At 36.6% G+C, this 16062-nt stretch overlaps 2 protein-coding genes across 3 annotated transcripts in view; both read left to right on the top strand.

Annotated features, from left to right (window-relative positions):
* The window catches only part of LOC112055827 (G-protein coupled receptor dmsr-1), a 66607-nt gene extending 63403 nt beyond the window's left edge, over window positions 1-3204 (top strand). For both annotated transcript variants that reach the window (XM_024096081.2, XM_024096080.2), the window contains exon 7: window positions 2208-3204. In XM_024096081.2, the coding sequence (XP_023951849.2) occupies window positions 2208-2431 (224 nt within the window). In that variant the 3' untranslated portion in view covers window positions 2432-3204. The remainder of the gene's footprint in view (window positions 1-2207) is intronic.
* The window catches only part of LOC112056011 (uncharacterized), a 282580-nt gene that overhangs the window by 167671 nt on the left and 98847 nt on the right, over window positions 1-16062 (top strand). The window lies entirely within an intron of this gene.

The raw sequence follows: 16062 nt of genomic DNA, 5'->3' as shown, positions 1-16062 counted from the left end.
CACTTACCGTCAGGTGAGATTGCAGTCAAGGGATAACTTGTAAAAGAATAAAATAAAAAAAAAACAAGAACATTGTGCGATTTTTAACCGACTTCAAAAAGGAGGAGGTTCTCAATTCGGTCGGTATTTTTTTTTTGTAGATTACTGTCCATTTAAGAAGTCAGACCTCGAACTTTTTCGCAGTATTTTCGGTTACATAGGTAAGTAGTATATTTCTGAAATAACTTAAAATTACAAATCCTCGTCCTGCATCGCGTGAGCGCTAGTTTTAGATGTTCAAGAAGAACAGTATGGTATAGTTATAACTATAGGTAATTTTTAACCGACTTCAAAAAAAGGTTCTGAAGTTAATTGGTATGTTTTTTTTTATTAATTACTTCGATGAAATTCGCAGGTAATGTATTTTCCTGGTTTAATTGTTTTAAATCTGCACTCAGCTACGAAAATGAATTGTACATTTCCACGTATTTTACTTCCATTATCCCAACGTACCCAATAAAACTTCTGTACTAATTTAGCAGACACAAAAGCTGACTGTAAAGTCAACTGTTTCGAAGTGAATTCAATTATTACTTTCTAGGAATTGCATTAATTGCATTAAAATACATTTAAATTTAATATGTAAGACGCTTTACAATACGTGGTTACTTGTTAACTTTTTTCCTCTCCTCTTGTTTCTTATATTTATTTACCAGGCGTTGTAATGTTATGCCGTGATAGCCCAGTGGATAACCTCTGCCTTCGATTTGGAGGGCGTAAGTTCGAATCCGGTCCGGGCCATGCACCTCCAATTTTTCAGTCATGTGCATTTTAAAAAATATCACGTGTCTCAAACGCTGTAGGAAAAACATCGTAAGAAAACCTGCATACCTGAGAGTTTTCCTAATTCTAAGCGTGGACTATTAGCTTAACCCCTCTCAATCTGATAGGAGACTCGTGCTTAACAATGAGCCACATATGAGTTGATAATGATGATGATGGTGTAATGTAATAAGCCGTCGTATAATAACTTAATAATAATAATTAATTGAATAGAAGCAAGCGTTGCTTACCGGAAGTTTGTTATAGATACTCGTAGTAATTAATTTATTTTGTTAATAGCGGACGCCCGCGACTTCATCCCCGTGGAATTCAGTTTTTCACAAATCCCGCGGGAACCATGGATTTTATTTTTAGGGGGCAATTAATTCCCCTCCCTCCTTTGGTGACTTAGGTATTCCTACATATAGATTCGATTACTCAACTCAAAACGAGTTACCACCTAATGCCATTTATATTATATTGAACTGTGAACAAGCTTTTGCTTTCTGCGACAATTTCATAACAACCTCAGGGAATTTTATAGCCGCTGGGAACAGATTTGTATTAATATCAATAAAAGTGAGATTCTTGGAGAGGGTGTCTATAAATGATAAAATTTATTTGAGGTTTTTGTGCTTTATTGCGATATTGTTAGGTATTGTTGAGTAAAAAAGTGTTTACCTAATTCTTTAATATTAGATAATAGTGATAATAATAATTTGTTGAAAACTTGAAATTAAAGTTACGAGGGTTCCAAACGCGTTTTGGTCCGAGAAGAGCCCACAACAAACTCACCCATGTTTTTTCTTTTATAAACAAGAGGCGACTTCAAGGTATTCGCTGGATGCAGGCGGCTCAGTATCGTGATGTTTGGAAGTCCCTACAAAAGGCCTATGTCTTGCAGTGGACGTCCATCGGCTGATATGATGATGATGATAATGAAATAAGAGGCGCATGTCTAGCAGTGGACGTCCATCGGCTGATAATGAAGATAAAAGAAAAATGTTGCTATAAATTTTAGCGGACTCAGAGGTGATTACAAAAATAAGAAAACTAATGTCGAACAAAGGTTATGATCCACAACATTTGTCAGGACAACTTAATTAACAAATCAAACTGTAACCAAAATAAGACCCTAGAATGGCAGATAATGATCTTGAGTGAAGTCACGCACTTGTGAACAATGTGTGTAGGGTTAAAGGATCCTTCGACTGTTAACAAACACTCCCCTTTTCCACTCAAGTAATTCTCCCCTGCTATCCCAAGTAACCCATAAAGAATAACACAACAAGAGATGTGAACGGCTCGAACGCCACGAGCACACAAGGAAAGCCGTCCGTACCGCAAGTCGTTGCAATGCGGCGAAAACATAAAAAAAATATAATTATTTTATTTATTTAATGCAGGTCTAATGAGCGGAGCTCTTGGCAGGTGCTTTTTCAAGCGCTGCTACGACTTGTTCGGAGAGCTGATGGATGCACTGGCACTCCTCAACGGGGCCATCAACTTCGTGCTATACTGCGCTATGTCCAAACAGTTCCGGACCACCTTCAGGCAGATCATGTGGAACCGATGCGGGCCGACCCCCCGCGCGACCTCCCACACCGAACTGCAGACCACTTATGTATGAAAGTTGCGTAAACCCGATGGGGAGTTGGTGTAAGAATGGACTACAATAAATTGTTATGCTTTAGTTAATGAATCACGGTGTTATGAGTGGCGTTTACTGTAATAATGTCTAATTATGATTGCTGTTACTCTCTAAGTGAGCTTACACACACTTAATTATTGTCAACTAGCGGACGCCCGCGACTTTTTCACAAATCCCGCGGGAATCAAGGATTTTTCCGGGATGAAAGTAGCCTATGTGTTAGTCCAGAGTGAAATCTATTTCCATTCAAAATTTCAGCCAAATCGCTTTAGTAGCAAGGAGGAACAAACAAACACACAAACTTTCGTCTTTATATAATTAGTGTGATTGTGAGTGTGATTTTATCTAAGTATATACTACTAGCTGACGCCGCGCGGTTTCACCCGCGTGATTCCCGTTCCCGTAAGAATACCGGGATAACATATAGCCTTCCTCGATAAATGGGCTATCTAACACTGAAATAATTTTTCAAATCGGACCAGTACTTCCTGAGATTAGCGCGTTCAATCAATCAAACAAACAAACAAACAAACTCTTCAGCTTTATAATATTAGTATAGATTTAATAAGTACGAGTATATGCGTGGAAAAGTAATACCTTACCTAATTACGAGTAGGTAAGGTTGCCTCCCACACACAATAATATTGTCAATAAAGTAGGGTAAGGTTTTTTAAATTGTACTCCATAAGGAAATGATACAGATCCAGACCACATTTCGCCAGATTATTTGGAACCGACCCACCCCCACCTCCTATATTGAACTGCAGACCTCTTATTTAAAAATGCGTAAACACGATGGGGAGTTGGTGTAAAAATGGACTACAATACATTGTTAGGTTTAAACATGTGTAAATCACGGTGTTATATGTGACATTTTATTGTAATCATGTCTAATTTTGCTATTATTTTCTAAGAAAAGGCTCCCTCCACACACTTTAATTTGCCAATTCTGTCAAATTTTATTGACTAAACCAATTAATTTCAATTTAATTTATGTCAAGTAAGCTTAGTTTACTAGCACTTTTGTAACATTATTTTATAACACATTTGCTCGTAAAGTATCGCTTATTTCACCAATTTTCAATATCAACATTTTGTGAATAAAATATTGTGAGATAAAAATAAATAAACATTTAATTCTTTATTTTTTTGACAATAAATCTGTAATAGAAACACAAAAATATTATGTTACTTTATTAGTAATACTGGCTGTTTTTGGTGTATTTGCCGAAAAAAAAACGCACGCATTTTGCTATCTGTGCGAAAATGACAATGTTATGTTTTCCGATGACATCAAAATGTCATCTTGAAAAACAGGCAAAGATGCAAATTTATTTTTAGAAAGTGTGTTTCCTCGCAAATGTGTTATAAAACGTCGTATGACATACGTGCGCTTTGATAATTACAGATTCTGCTTCCTTAGTATAGCTCTCGCCAATGCTCGAGCGTGCAATATCTACATTAATTAAAATTAATAATAATAAATTTCAACTTACCGCACTTATATCATTGTCTATATTGTCAGTGATAAGTAATCAACTTTAAATTAAAGTTACTGTTAATAGGTAGAGTAAGATTGCTTTCCAAGGCATCACTTTAAGCAATCTTAGTCTACATTTCATCAATAATATTGACAATATAATTGACTGTATGCAGGTATTTTATCTTAGACAAAGCAATTATTTATTGAAATCATGATATTGAGTGTTCCTGCAATGGCAATCTAACACTTAAAAAGAATGTAAATTAAACTAATATTAATACTGTTAAGGTCAGTGTATACACGGCAAGTTGTATAAAAATATATAATATGTAAGGCGCTTTCTTTGATGAAATTGAAGGAGTGCTTGCAAAAGCAAACAAATGTACCTATAGTATCTATATATCTTTCTGTGTTGCAAGGTGAGACCTTTCTACAAAAGATATCTTTCTGTGTATGAGGCCCCCCGTAATATTAAATACGATTAATTTAATAATACGCTTATGTTGTGCTGACGTTCATTAATGGAAGGCAACGACAGATCCACATCGTGCGTATCGGACGCATCGCATCAAACCGATTTTAATGTTCTTTGTGAAAGTCATTCAAGTGCGTCCACTGATCCGCTTCGAACGGATTTTATCTACCGTAAAATTAAAAATCCATTTGCGTCCGATACGTACGATAAGGATCAGTGGACGCCTGTTATTAGTGTGCACACGCTACTACGTCTTCTACGTATCGCTACGCACTGCTACGTACTACTACGTACCGCTACGTACCTACTACTACTTACTGCTATATCCAAAGCCAATCAGACTTCCAAAAGTATACAAATTACACGTAGGAATTGGTGTAAGTGCACTAACTTTGTAATTTTCGTAAAGGAGATGTCCAAAATTGTATGGAGCCCAGGATCAGTCATTGTACCCTGCCGGAAATAATAGGATTATTTTTAACTATTTTTGATTATACAAATCTACGAATTTACTTTATTTACTTCTTTCGAAATATTCATTCTCTCCCAATAAATGCAACACCATTGTATGTAATAATGGCGGATTGATGACGTTTTCAATGCAGCAGTCGTTTTGACGTTTGCTGACAATTGTCATGTCATAGTTTCTCTAAGGGCGCCATCTTGATATAACTCAAAAACTTAGGTTTTAATTGCATTTATTTCTTTTTATATAATTAGATTTATTCACTTATTTAGATTTTAATAAAATCCTTGTATTTTTAAAATTTTAATGATACGGGGTACAAGAGTGGACCTTAAATGGACCATCTCCTTTTGGGTACGTAAATAAAATATGGCGAGATGTAAAAAATGGTTAAAATAACTAATTAAGACGTTCTATATTCTTCGTGAAGTATAAATAAAGTATGAATAATCACAAAGGCGTGGTTTTACATGCAACAAGTGGCTAAGGTGGGGCATATAGGTAACGATAATTGTATACAAGGCATATATATAAATATCGTTACTTACGTACAAGCTGCGCTCTATAAGTAGTACCTACTTTAGCAAAAACAAAGCAATACTGTATAGCTTGGCAAGTTCAAGATACTCCCATGATATGCGGGCGACGGGGGACTGCGTTGGTGTGAAGTCGTGCGCGCGGGGAAGAGAGAAGTATTACGCGGGTATGAAGTCGTGCGCGTGGACCATCGGGAGTGTTACAAACGAATTTGCCAAGCTATAGTAAAAATGCAAAGACAATTATTTAACAAGATTTGCTCGTCACCAGCAATTTATATTACGCTAACTCATAAAAAAGGCTTGTAAAGACTTTTATAGGGAAAAACGTGATAACTTTTATATTAATAAAGATACGTGTTTAAAAGGAATCCTTAATAATTATTTTTCGTTGTAATACTTAGACCAGTTGTATTTTTCCTTAATTATTTATATTTTTTGATTTAGCGCTAGTTAGCGGTCATCATTATTATCAACCCATATTCGGCTCACTGCTGAGAATGAGTCTCCTCTCAGAATGAGAGGGGTTATGCCAATAGACCACCACGCTGGCCCAATGCGGATTGGCAGACTTCACATACGCAGAGAATTAAGAAAATTCTCTGCTATGCAGGTTTCCTCACGCTGTTTTTCCTTCACCGTTTGAGATACGCGAGAATAAATTTCTTGAAATGCACACAACTGGAAAGTTGGAGATGCATGCCCCGGACCGGATTCGAACCCTACGGAATCGAAGGCAGAGGTCATATCCACTGCGCTATCACGGCTCATAAGGTCTGTAGATACCTATATGTAACCCTAAGCTCAGACCATAGGTCATTAATGAAAAAGTAGTTTGACAAGCAAGTTTGCCAAACATGTATGAAAGTTTCCGATAAACTTTATGCCCTTTTGAAATATAATATACCGAAAAATAACACGTTAATTTTTAATTAGTGGGTTCATATATCAACAGATTACATATATATGATTATAGATATTACGAGTGAGATTATAAAATAACGTATTTTACAATTTAACGGTGACGTTTACAATCGAATTTATAAGATGTCATGGTTAAAAAAAAACCTTTATTTTCTTTTGAAATGTAGCCGAAAGACAGACACAGAGAAGTATCCAATAAAGCGAGTCATCTTCAATTAGATCGGTGCTACGAGTATCTAACCGATCGAATCAATTGGCAGAGGAAATGTGTATTAATTAAATAAATCACGATTTATTTTCTCCGGCTGTGGTTGTTGTAATCGTTAGATCGAATGTTATTTGTTACTTAAAAAGGAGATGGTTCATTTCAGATCAGATCTTGTACCTCGTATCATTAAAATTAAAAAAATACAAGGATTTTATTCAAATATTAATAAATAAGTGAATAAATTTAACTAAATAAAAAGAAATAAATAAAAATAAAAACCCAAGTTTTTGAGTTCATGTCGCCATTAACGATCAATTATTCTCACGTTTATGAAAAGCAAACGGCAGTACCAACGCGGCATACTATACAAATCATGTACGCAGTGACCAACACACGATCAATTATAGTCGTGGGTGCTACAGAATACGAGAGAATAATTGACCGTTTGTGGCTAGCATTATATCAAGATGGCGACATACAGCAACTATGACATGACAATTGTCAGCAAACGTCAAATCGACCACTACATTGAAAACGTCATCAATCCGTCATTATTACTCACATTAGTGCTGCATTTCTTGGGAGAGATTTAATATTATTTCGAAAAAATTAAAATAAATTCGTAGATTTGTATAATCAAAAATAAATTTAAATTTAAATATAATAAATTTTATTTCCACCAGGGTACAATGACTGATCCTGGGCTCCATACAATTTTGGACCATCTCATTAGTGGTATAGTTGCGATAATGTCTGTATGGACAAGATGGTAACCGTGTTAGCCCAGTGTATAAGTATGACCTCTGCCTCCGATTCGGAGGGCGTAGGTTCGAATCCGGTCCGGGGCATGCACTTCCAACTTTTCAGCTATGTGCATTTTAAGAAATTAAATATCACGTTTCTCAAACGATGAATGAAAAACATCGTGAAGAAACAGCTGAATACCTGAGAATTTTCTTAATTCTTTACGTGTGTAAAGTCTGCCAATTCGCATTAGGCCAGCATGGACTATTGACCTAATCCTCGCATTCAGAGAGGAGATTTGTGCTCAACAGTGAGCCGAACATCGGTTTCTCATGATGAATGTCTAAATTAATAGAATAAAAAATAAAATAAAAAAAAAAGTTGAAAACTTTATAAGAAATCGGACACAAGCCGCTTGATGTACAAAGCTGAAATTTGACTGAGAAGTAGTTTATAGTTAGTAGGTATCACTAAAAAAAGAAGCGGAGTTTGCGATAGGGCCGGATTAAAGAGATCTAAAGGGCGGACAATGTCGCGGGCCGCTAGTTTAGGTATAAAACACTACGAGCCTTTATAAGTTATCAAGATAGATTAAGTCCCACAAATATCCATTCTTTTGTAAAGGGTAAGATTAATAGACTGCTCAGTAACAAGGGCTTCGGAAGACTTTATTGTGCTGTGATGTTAAACGCTAATGTTTTACGGTGAAATTTATTAAGGCATTGGGCGTGAAACTCATCGGCTTCCACCTTGATAAGAAACCCCGTTTTAATTAGCGTTATATTAAAATTTGGTATTTTGGTTTAATTTTAACGAAAAGTCTTGAAATAATTTTATTAGTCGTACGCCTTTAATTCTGAGGGCTCCAACTTTTCAGATATGTGCATTTTACGAAATTAATTATCACGTTTCTCAAACGGTGAAGGATTGTGAGGAAATCTGTATACCTGAGATTTTTTTTAATTCTATACGTGTGTGAAGTCTGCCAATCCGCATTGGGCCAGCGTGGTGGACTATTAACCCATCTCTGAGAGGAGACTCGTGCTCCACAGTGAATATGGGTTGTTAGTGATGATGATGATAATTTAATATCTTTACAAAGTAAAGAACTAAGTTCTATAATTTATGTTAATATTGCATAGACGAGTTTTTCAAACATCTCTAAGTTATGATGATTCCATCATGACTATTCGTGACCCGAAAAGCGCGGTTTTGGTTTACTAGGTGGACCGACTATATCAAATAAGTCTCAGGGAGTCACTGGATGAAGTCGGCGCAAGACCGTGGTGTTTAGATGTCCAATATTGATTGTAAGTGTTCATTTAAACGAGCGGCAGCTGCTACGGACGACTGCAGTCAGCGACATCTCGGCGGCAGCCAACGGGAGTCGACTGCAGTGGGCGATCGCCGCCGACCACCGCCGGGAGTCGACTGCAGTCAGTGACCCCGTCGCCTGCTTCCGCGACGTCGCCGACTGCAGTTGAGTGCCGTTGGCTGCCGCCGAGACGTCGTTAACTCCAGCCGGTGACGCCGTCGCCTGCCGCCGAGACGTCGCCGACTACAATCGACTGCGGTCGTCGGTAGAGTTGCCGCTCGTGTAAATGTACCCTAAATCAAACGTAAATGCTTCCATATCTATACTAATATTATAAAGCTGAAGAGTTTGTTTGTTTGTTTGATTGAACGCGATGATCTCAGGAACTACTGGTCCGATTTGAAAAATTCTTTCAGTGTTAGATAGCCCATTTATCGAGGAAGGCTATAAGCTATATATTATCCGCGTATTCCTACGGGAACGGGAACCACGCGGGTGAAACCGCGCGGAGTCAGCTAGTCTCTGATAAGTATGGAATTCTATTCAATTATTTATCATTTTGGTTAAACATAGGGGAATATAATAAAGACACGTATGTCTCATGTATTTATGTATATATGTAGATATATTTCGATGTATTTTTTGATCAGTGCCCTCAAAGGGCACGTACTGTAATGCGCTTGTAAAAAACATCATTTATGTGATATATTATTATGTAAATTAAAGGGTAAATGGCAGCGTAGGACGTTACGCAACTCTGCATAATTTTTCGCGGACAATATATCCTTTTTTGATACATTTCGTATGCATATGGACCCTTTTTCCTGGGATTTATGGTGTATGAACGAGTTAAACGCATTACAGACTTTCAGACAAAATTGTAGAATGAGAATTGTAGATTAGTATGTACACTTTACTTGAATACAGACATCATTCATTAGACTACATGTCTGTAATCTATGAAAAAAAAATTAAAAACGATTGCGATATCGGCTTATTTGAATGAATGAATGAAAGAATGAAATTAATGAATATTTGAACTATATGATATTTGGTACATGATAAAAGAAGCGAGCTTTTGTAATGGGCGAATTACTTTTGATAAATAGGTAAGCTTAAAAATTTGTAATTAGCATGGCTCAATAGATTAATATTAGTCATATCAAAAATAATAAATGATTTTAACTCATAAAATACTTATTTTTCAACATTTCCTGGTTTTCATAAATTTGACAGTGTGACTTTCTATATTCGATCGCTCTTTGTCTATAGTATCGTGTTAGGCAGGGAGATATTTTCCTAAATCCAAACTCATACTGTCGAATTTTAAAACTGTAGACTTGGTCATGTGTATAACACAATTGATCGTGTGTAGCACGCTTTATTATCCTAAGCTGCGTGTTAACTTGAAATATATGTTTTGCATTAATGAGATTACGTGTATTGAATTTTTTGTAACATTTTGTATCATACATTTGTGTTTATTTCAGGTAGGTATTAATTTATAAATGTCTATTTTAATTTTTAGGTAATATAATGTTAATGATATTGTAAACATTTTTAGCCGAACAAAATAAAATGTTATTATTATAAAAAGTCTGCAGTCATTTTATTTTAATTTATTGATTAAAAAACCAAGATTCTATTTTCTTTTTTTAAAGTAATAAATAACTGACTCGATAACCGTTATATAACCCTATAGCACCCGGGGATAGTGTAGCTTCCACCAGTGAAAGAATTTTTCAAATCGGTTCAGTAGTTTCGGAGCATACTAATTAAATGCAAACGAACAATTAAATCTTTCCTCTGAAAAAAAAATCACCACCATGAATAAAGTGACCCGAGTTGAAAAAAAAATAAAATGAAAATGTTTAACATTCAATAAGCTCATGTTCTTGTAGCGCAAACGGAAGGACATCCAATAAAGCTGAGGGCCTAGTAGCAGTTTGATACTGTTACTATCGCGTTAACGTAAACGCGAATTTCTTAGGAATTGAAACAGAGTCATCTCGCGGCACTATTGCACAACTGTTTCAATTCCATATAAATTCACGTTTACGTCAACGCGATAGTAACGGTATGAAAATATTGAAAACTCCCACTAGGCACATAGATCGTGTGGCTGGTCGCATCCTGCATGATGTCATGCAAACACACGCTCAGTTTTAATGGATTCCTGCCGTTAGCGATGCAGGCACATGGACTTATTCGACGGTGAGTGGCTAGCATTATCGGCCTTATCAGATCTTAGCAAACCTAGAAATTATCGCCTGTAAAGAGAACAACACTTTGCGTATTGCTTTGTATTATTTTAAGCATAGCTTTTATCGCGGGTTTTGAGCGCGGCGAACGAATTAAGAAATCCGTAACGAAAATAAACCTAACACCCAAGCCGTGCATGAAGTTAACACATTTCGACGTTATCATATCGACTCAACTGGACAAGTGGTGTGAAAGTAAGGGGGCAAAACTTATTAAACCCGAGTTCGGTTCAAAGAAAAGACATTTTTAATTTTTTTTTATTTATTTATTCTTTTTGCTCTTATATTTAAGTGACTTTGTTTTTGTATTTCTCATTTATTCAATAAAAGAAAAAAAATGTTATCTTATCGGTCACCACGCTCAAAAAGTGTAACTACTTAATATCAAAGAAAAAAAATACTGCATAAATAAAATAAATAATTAATTATAATTGCATAAGTTGATAATAAATGCTATGCAAGTCCCCGAGTGCCACACGTATTATTTTTTAAATGGTTTGATCGCCGTCCGCTGGACTATTGTTTTACTATTCCTAACACAGTCTTTTCCAACTACCAGTTGTTGGAGAGCCATGGGAATGTTAGTCATTATTTCAAAAGATAGGTATGGAAAATGCTATAAAAAATAATAATAAGAAATGGCGTCGTATGTTCCACCTTACCTATGGCTTCAGATACGAACCTTTTGCTGTCATCAAACTCATGCCTTTGTGTCCTGAAATAGCCGGCATCTAAAGGTGACGAGGGTGCGTGATCGACAACCGACAGCTAAGGCGAGATCACATCACCTACGCACTTTTGCTGGCCGTATGTTAGACCGCTTTCAATTTAAAATTAAGTAAAAAGTAAACAAACCAGGTACCAGAGTGGGCGGTAATCTGGGTTTATATTTAGAGATTTGACAGCTACATAATTCTCGAAATGTCGCCGTATTATTCATATCACATGCGTGGATCAAATCGGTCTGTGTATGAGGAAATAAATAAATGAGCCGTGATAGCCCAGAAGATATGACCTCTGCCTCTAATTCTGGAGGGTGTGGGTTCGAATCCGGTCCGGGGCATGCACCTCCAACTTTTCAGTTGTGTGCATTTTAAAAAATTAAATATCACGTGTCTCAATCGGTGAAGGAAAACATCGTGAGGAAACCTGCACACCATAGAGTTTTCTTAATTCTCTGCGTGTGTCGAGTCTGCCATCCAGCGTGGTGGACTATTGGCCTAACCCTTCTCATTCTGAGATGAGACTCGAGCTCAGCAGTGAGCAGAATATGGGTTGGTAACGAAATTGCATATGCAGAACAGATTTGACTACAATGTGTAAAGTTATTTATAAATTGAAGAGAGGTCAATTCTGTACATGAAATATATTTCCAAAATTACTATCAGGGGGTGATTAGTGATCGATACTGATGCCAAAAATGCAATCAGTAAAATTTTTGTCTGTCTGTCTGTCTGTATGTTCCTTATAGAAACAAAAACTACTCGACGGATTTTAACGAAACTTGGTACAATTATTCTTCATACTCCTGGGCAGGTTATAGTGTACTTTTCATTACGCTACGATCAATAGGAGCAGAGCAGTGAAAGGAAATGTTGGGACAAATGGGAAAATGGAAGAAGTTACTCCTTATTACAGGGATACTACTGTAAGAGCTGGATTAAAGAGGTCTAAGGGCGAACGAAGTCGCGGGCGTCCGCTAGTTTGATAATAAATGTCAGTTAGCATCCGACAACTGTTTTATTTCTATTGTAGCCGATTGTAAGAAAATATCAATTGATATAGTTTAAAATTTCATGTTACTGCAATAATAATAAGCGTTTTCATTGCAATTTCACTTACTACAAAAGTAAATACACATACGTAAAAAAATCTATAATAGTACCTACGAAGTAAGAATGTAACAAGTTAGCCTTTTAAAACATTTATCATTTATCAATGCTACTCCGATGATCGATGTGCCTGCAACCCATTACTGTAATTGATTACTCTTTAACTTTGACAGCTGTTTTGATCCTTGATCAACGTGCTAGAAACCGGGCAATATAATTTTAAACAATGAATATTTATGCATAACAAAAAATACTACGTTTCAATTATGAAGATTTATAGCGCAAATTTTCACAGATAACGAAGAAAAACCGCGGTTGGGAAACTCGAGAAAGTCATAATTACTAACAGAAAGGTAGCCGTGAGGTGGCTGTGAACTCATAAAAACAGATTAAAGACTAGAGATTGATCTTGATAATGGATTCGACTTTATATGTATGATTATTTCTATTAATTCAAATAGTTGTTGTTATGCCTTTTGGGCTTAATACCATGAGGTCTTGAGATCGTGTTCTTTGAAATATTGAATTTTTCTTTCTTCCGAGAAATTAACCCAAGCGTTGGAGTGTATGTTAAGTGTCAGGCCTGGTCATTATCATTAACTTCTGATACGATAATTATTCACCCCACCAGGTGGACTGATCAACATCAAGCGAGTCGCAGGGATTCGCTGGATGCAGGTGGCTCAGTATCGTGATGTTTGGAAGTCCCTACAAAAGGCCTATGTCTTGCAGTGGACGTCCATCGGCTGATATGATGATGAGAACTACACCTTAAAGCCTAGTTCGTGATAGCCCAGTGGATATGACCTCTGTCTGGGGTATACACCTCCAACTTTTCAGTTGTGTGCATTTTAAGATATTAAATATCACAGTGAAGGAAACATCGTGAGGAACTCAACTGAAAAGTTGGAGGTACATACCCCGGACCGGATGAATCCACACTCCTTTCGGTTTCTACACGACATTGTACCGGAACGCTGAATCGCTTGGCGGTACGTCTTTGTCGGTAGGGTGGTAACTAGCTACGGCCAAAGCCTCCCACCAGCCAGGCCTGGACCAATTAAGTAAACCTCAATCGGCCCAGCTGGGGATCGAACCCAGAACCTCCGTCTTGTAAATCTACCGCGCACACCACTGCGTCACGGAGGCCGTCGAATATGACCTATTCCTTCGAACGAGGGCGTAGGTTTGAATTCGGTCTGGGGCATGCACCTCCAACTTTTAAGTTATGTTTTGTGCATTTTATGAAATTAAACATCACGTGTCTTAAACAGAGAGGGAAAAACATTGCGAGGAAACCGGCATTTTCTTAATTCTCTACGTATGTGAAGACTATCCGATTAGGCCAGCTTAGTGGACTATTAGCCTAACACCTCTCATTATGAGAGGAGACTCGTTCTCAACAATGAGCCGAATATAGGTTGTTAATGATGATGCTAACATTTGAAGTATTATCCCTTGATCATTGGCAATACCTAAAATATTCAACATACCTCTTGGTATTTTTGTAGATTAATATGCATGTTAATGTTTCTCCTTCCGCGTGGTTGTACCTTTAGGGTATTTGATGGAGTTCGCTGGCTTGCACCGATAGATTGAGTAAGTAAACATACTAATTTACATTGTATGTTTAAATTGAGAATGGTTTCACCCTTGTTTACATCAGAGTTATGATGGGTTAAATTTATGGCATAATTAGTTCCCTTTTCTATAAGACTTCGGTAAATATTAATAATATTTGCATTAATTACAAAAATCAATTTTAATGAACACACCTAAATAAATAATAACTAAAACATTTAAACAAAATATTGGCCAAGTTTCATTTGAAACCTATCGAGTAAACATAGTCTGCACTGAAAAGTAATATGACGTCATTGTAAATCCAATATGGCGGACCACCCAAGATGGCGGAATAGTTATTTTTAATGCATTTCTACAATATGGGTATCAAGTGAAAGGGCTTATTACGAGTAACTTGGTAATATGAACAGTCTCAGAGACCTAGCCAGCGATAACTAAAAAATAATCAAAAGCAAAAACCTTTTTTTAATAAAAACTTTTATTTAAACGCTCTAAAAAGAAAAAAATAATTTATTCTTTAAAAGTTTTAACTATTAACTTAAAACCTCATTATATACTTTTATATGATAAAAATAGCCGACTAACCAGAGTTACAAGTAGGTTAGGTTAGGTTGTCAAAGCTTTGGTCTACCAATACTGTCGACTTTCCCATCCCAAGCAGCTTTAGTATTTTCAAGACATAAAGGTTCCAATAGCTACATTGATACGTAAACTGTATACATAAATATAATATTGTTACGAACTAGGGTTCGAAGATTTGGATTTGGAAAGCTTAAGTAATTTTTCAGCACATAATAACTAAATTACACTGAAGGTAGGGATTTTTGTATTTTTTACAAAACTCAATATAGCTTGTGCGGTTTTATGCACTAATTTAATGTTACGCTGGTTATTGATATATGTGATGAGTGGACTGTATTTATTTGTTTTTTGTATGTATGTTTGTGATCCACACCAACCTTGCATCACTCGCCCCCAACGGCAGCACGGCAAGACCAAGGAGAGCCCGCGATTTGGAGTGTTCTTTTCTTTCAGGAGGTAGGCACACACAAACACACAGATTGTTCTTGCAAGAAAAACGTTTTCTTATATTTAACGCGCGCACACGGTGCGAATTTGTTTCTTAGGCACGGCCGAATGAAAGAAACACGCGTACAGGTACGACATGCACACAGCACGGCTGGATGATGCAATATGTGGCAAGGTAGTCCAAGATGGCGTCTTTCAGAGATGACGCTTGCATCAGTTGTCAAACCGACATCTGACATTGATGGACTATTGACACAATTCTGATGTGGCTTTTCTCAAACTACCTGCATGGTAATGGCAAGATCGAACATAGCTTAAAAATCGTAAAATATCGGCTAACATATATTGCGTTATTTTAGCAGGCCTTGGTGTCAATATACTATATTGCACCCTATCATCTCCCTGTACCATCATCTATCATGCACGCTGTAGAGTATGTCGTTCTATTTACGGGACACCCTGATAGCTGCAATATTTCATGAAACAACAAGATACATCTTATTTATTATGGCGATGGTAAGGAAGAAATTCGCTTAGTAATTTTTGACGAAATGGTTCAATATACTGTGAATTTGGTCAGCCTAGATCAAAATGTAGAGTACCTATGACCTGTAGTCTTAGAAATTAAATCTAATGAACATAATTTGGGAAATATTTTCCCAAGGACGTTTCAAAGCTAAAACTTAAATGAGTGCTTTTGAGAATGGTTTTATAACTTTACGAGTCGCTGGATTACTTGTTCGAGCAACTCTT

This window comes from Bicyclus anynana, chromosome 20, assembly GCF_947172395.1.
Source record: "Bicyclus anynana chromosome 20, ilBicAnyn1.1, whole genome shotgun sequence".
Classification (NCBI taxonomy): domain Eukaryota; kingdom Metazoa; phylum Arthropoda; class Insecta; order Lepidoptera; family Nymphalidae; genus Bicyclus; species Bicyclus anynana.
The sequence above is the reverse complement of the archived record's forward strand: the minus strand, read 5'-3'. Positions and strand labels throughout refer to the sequence as shown.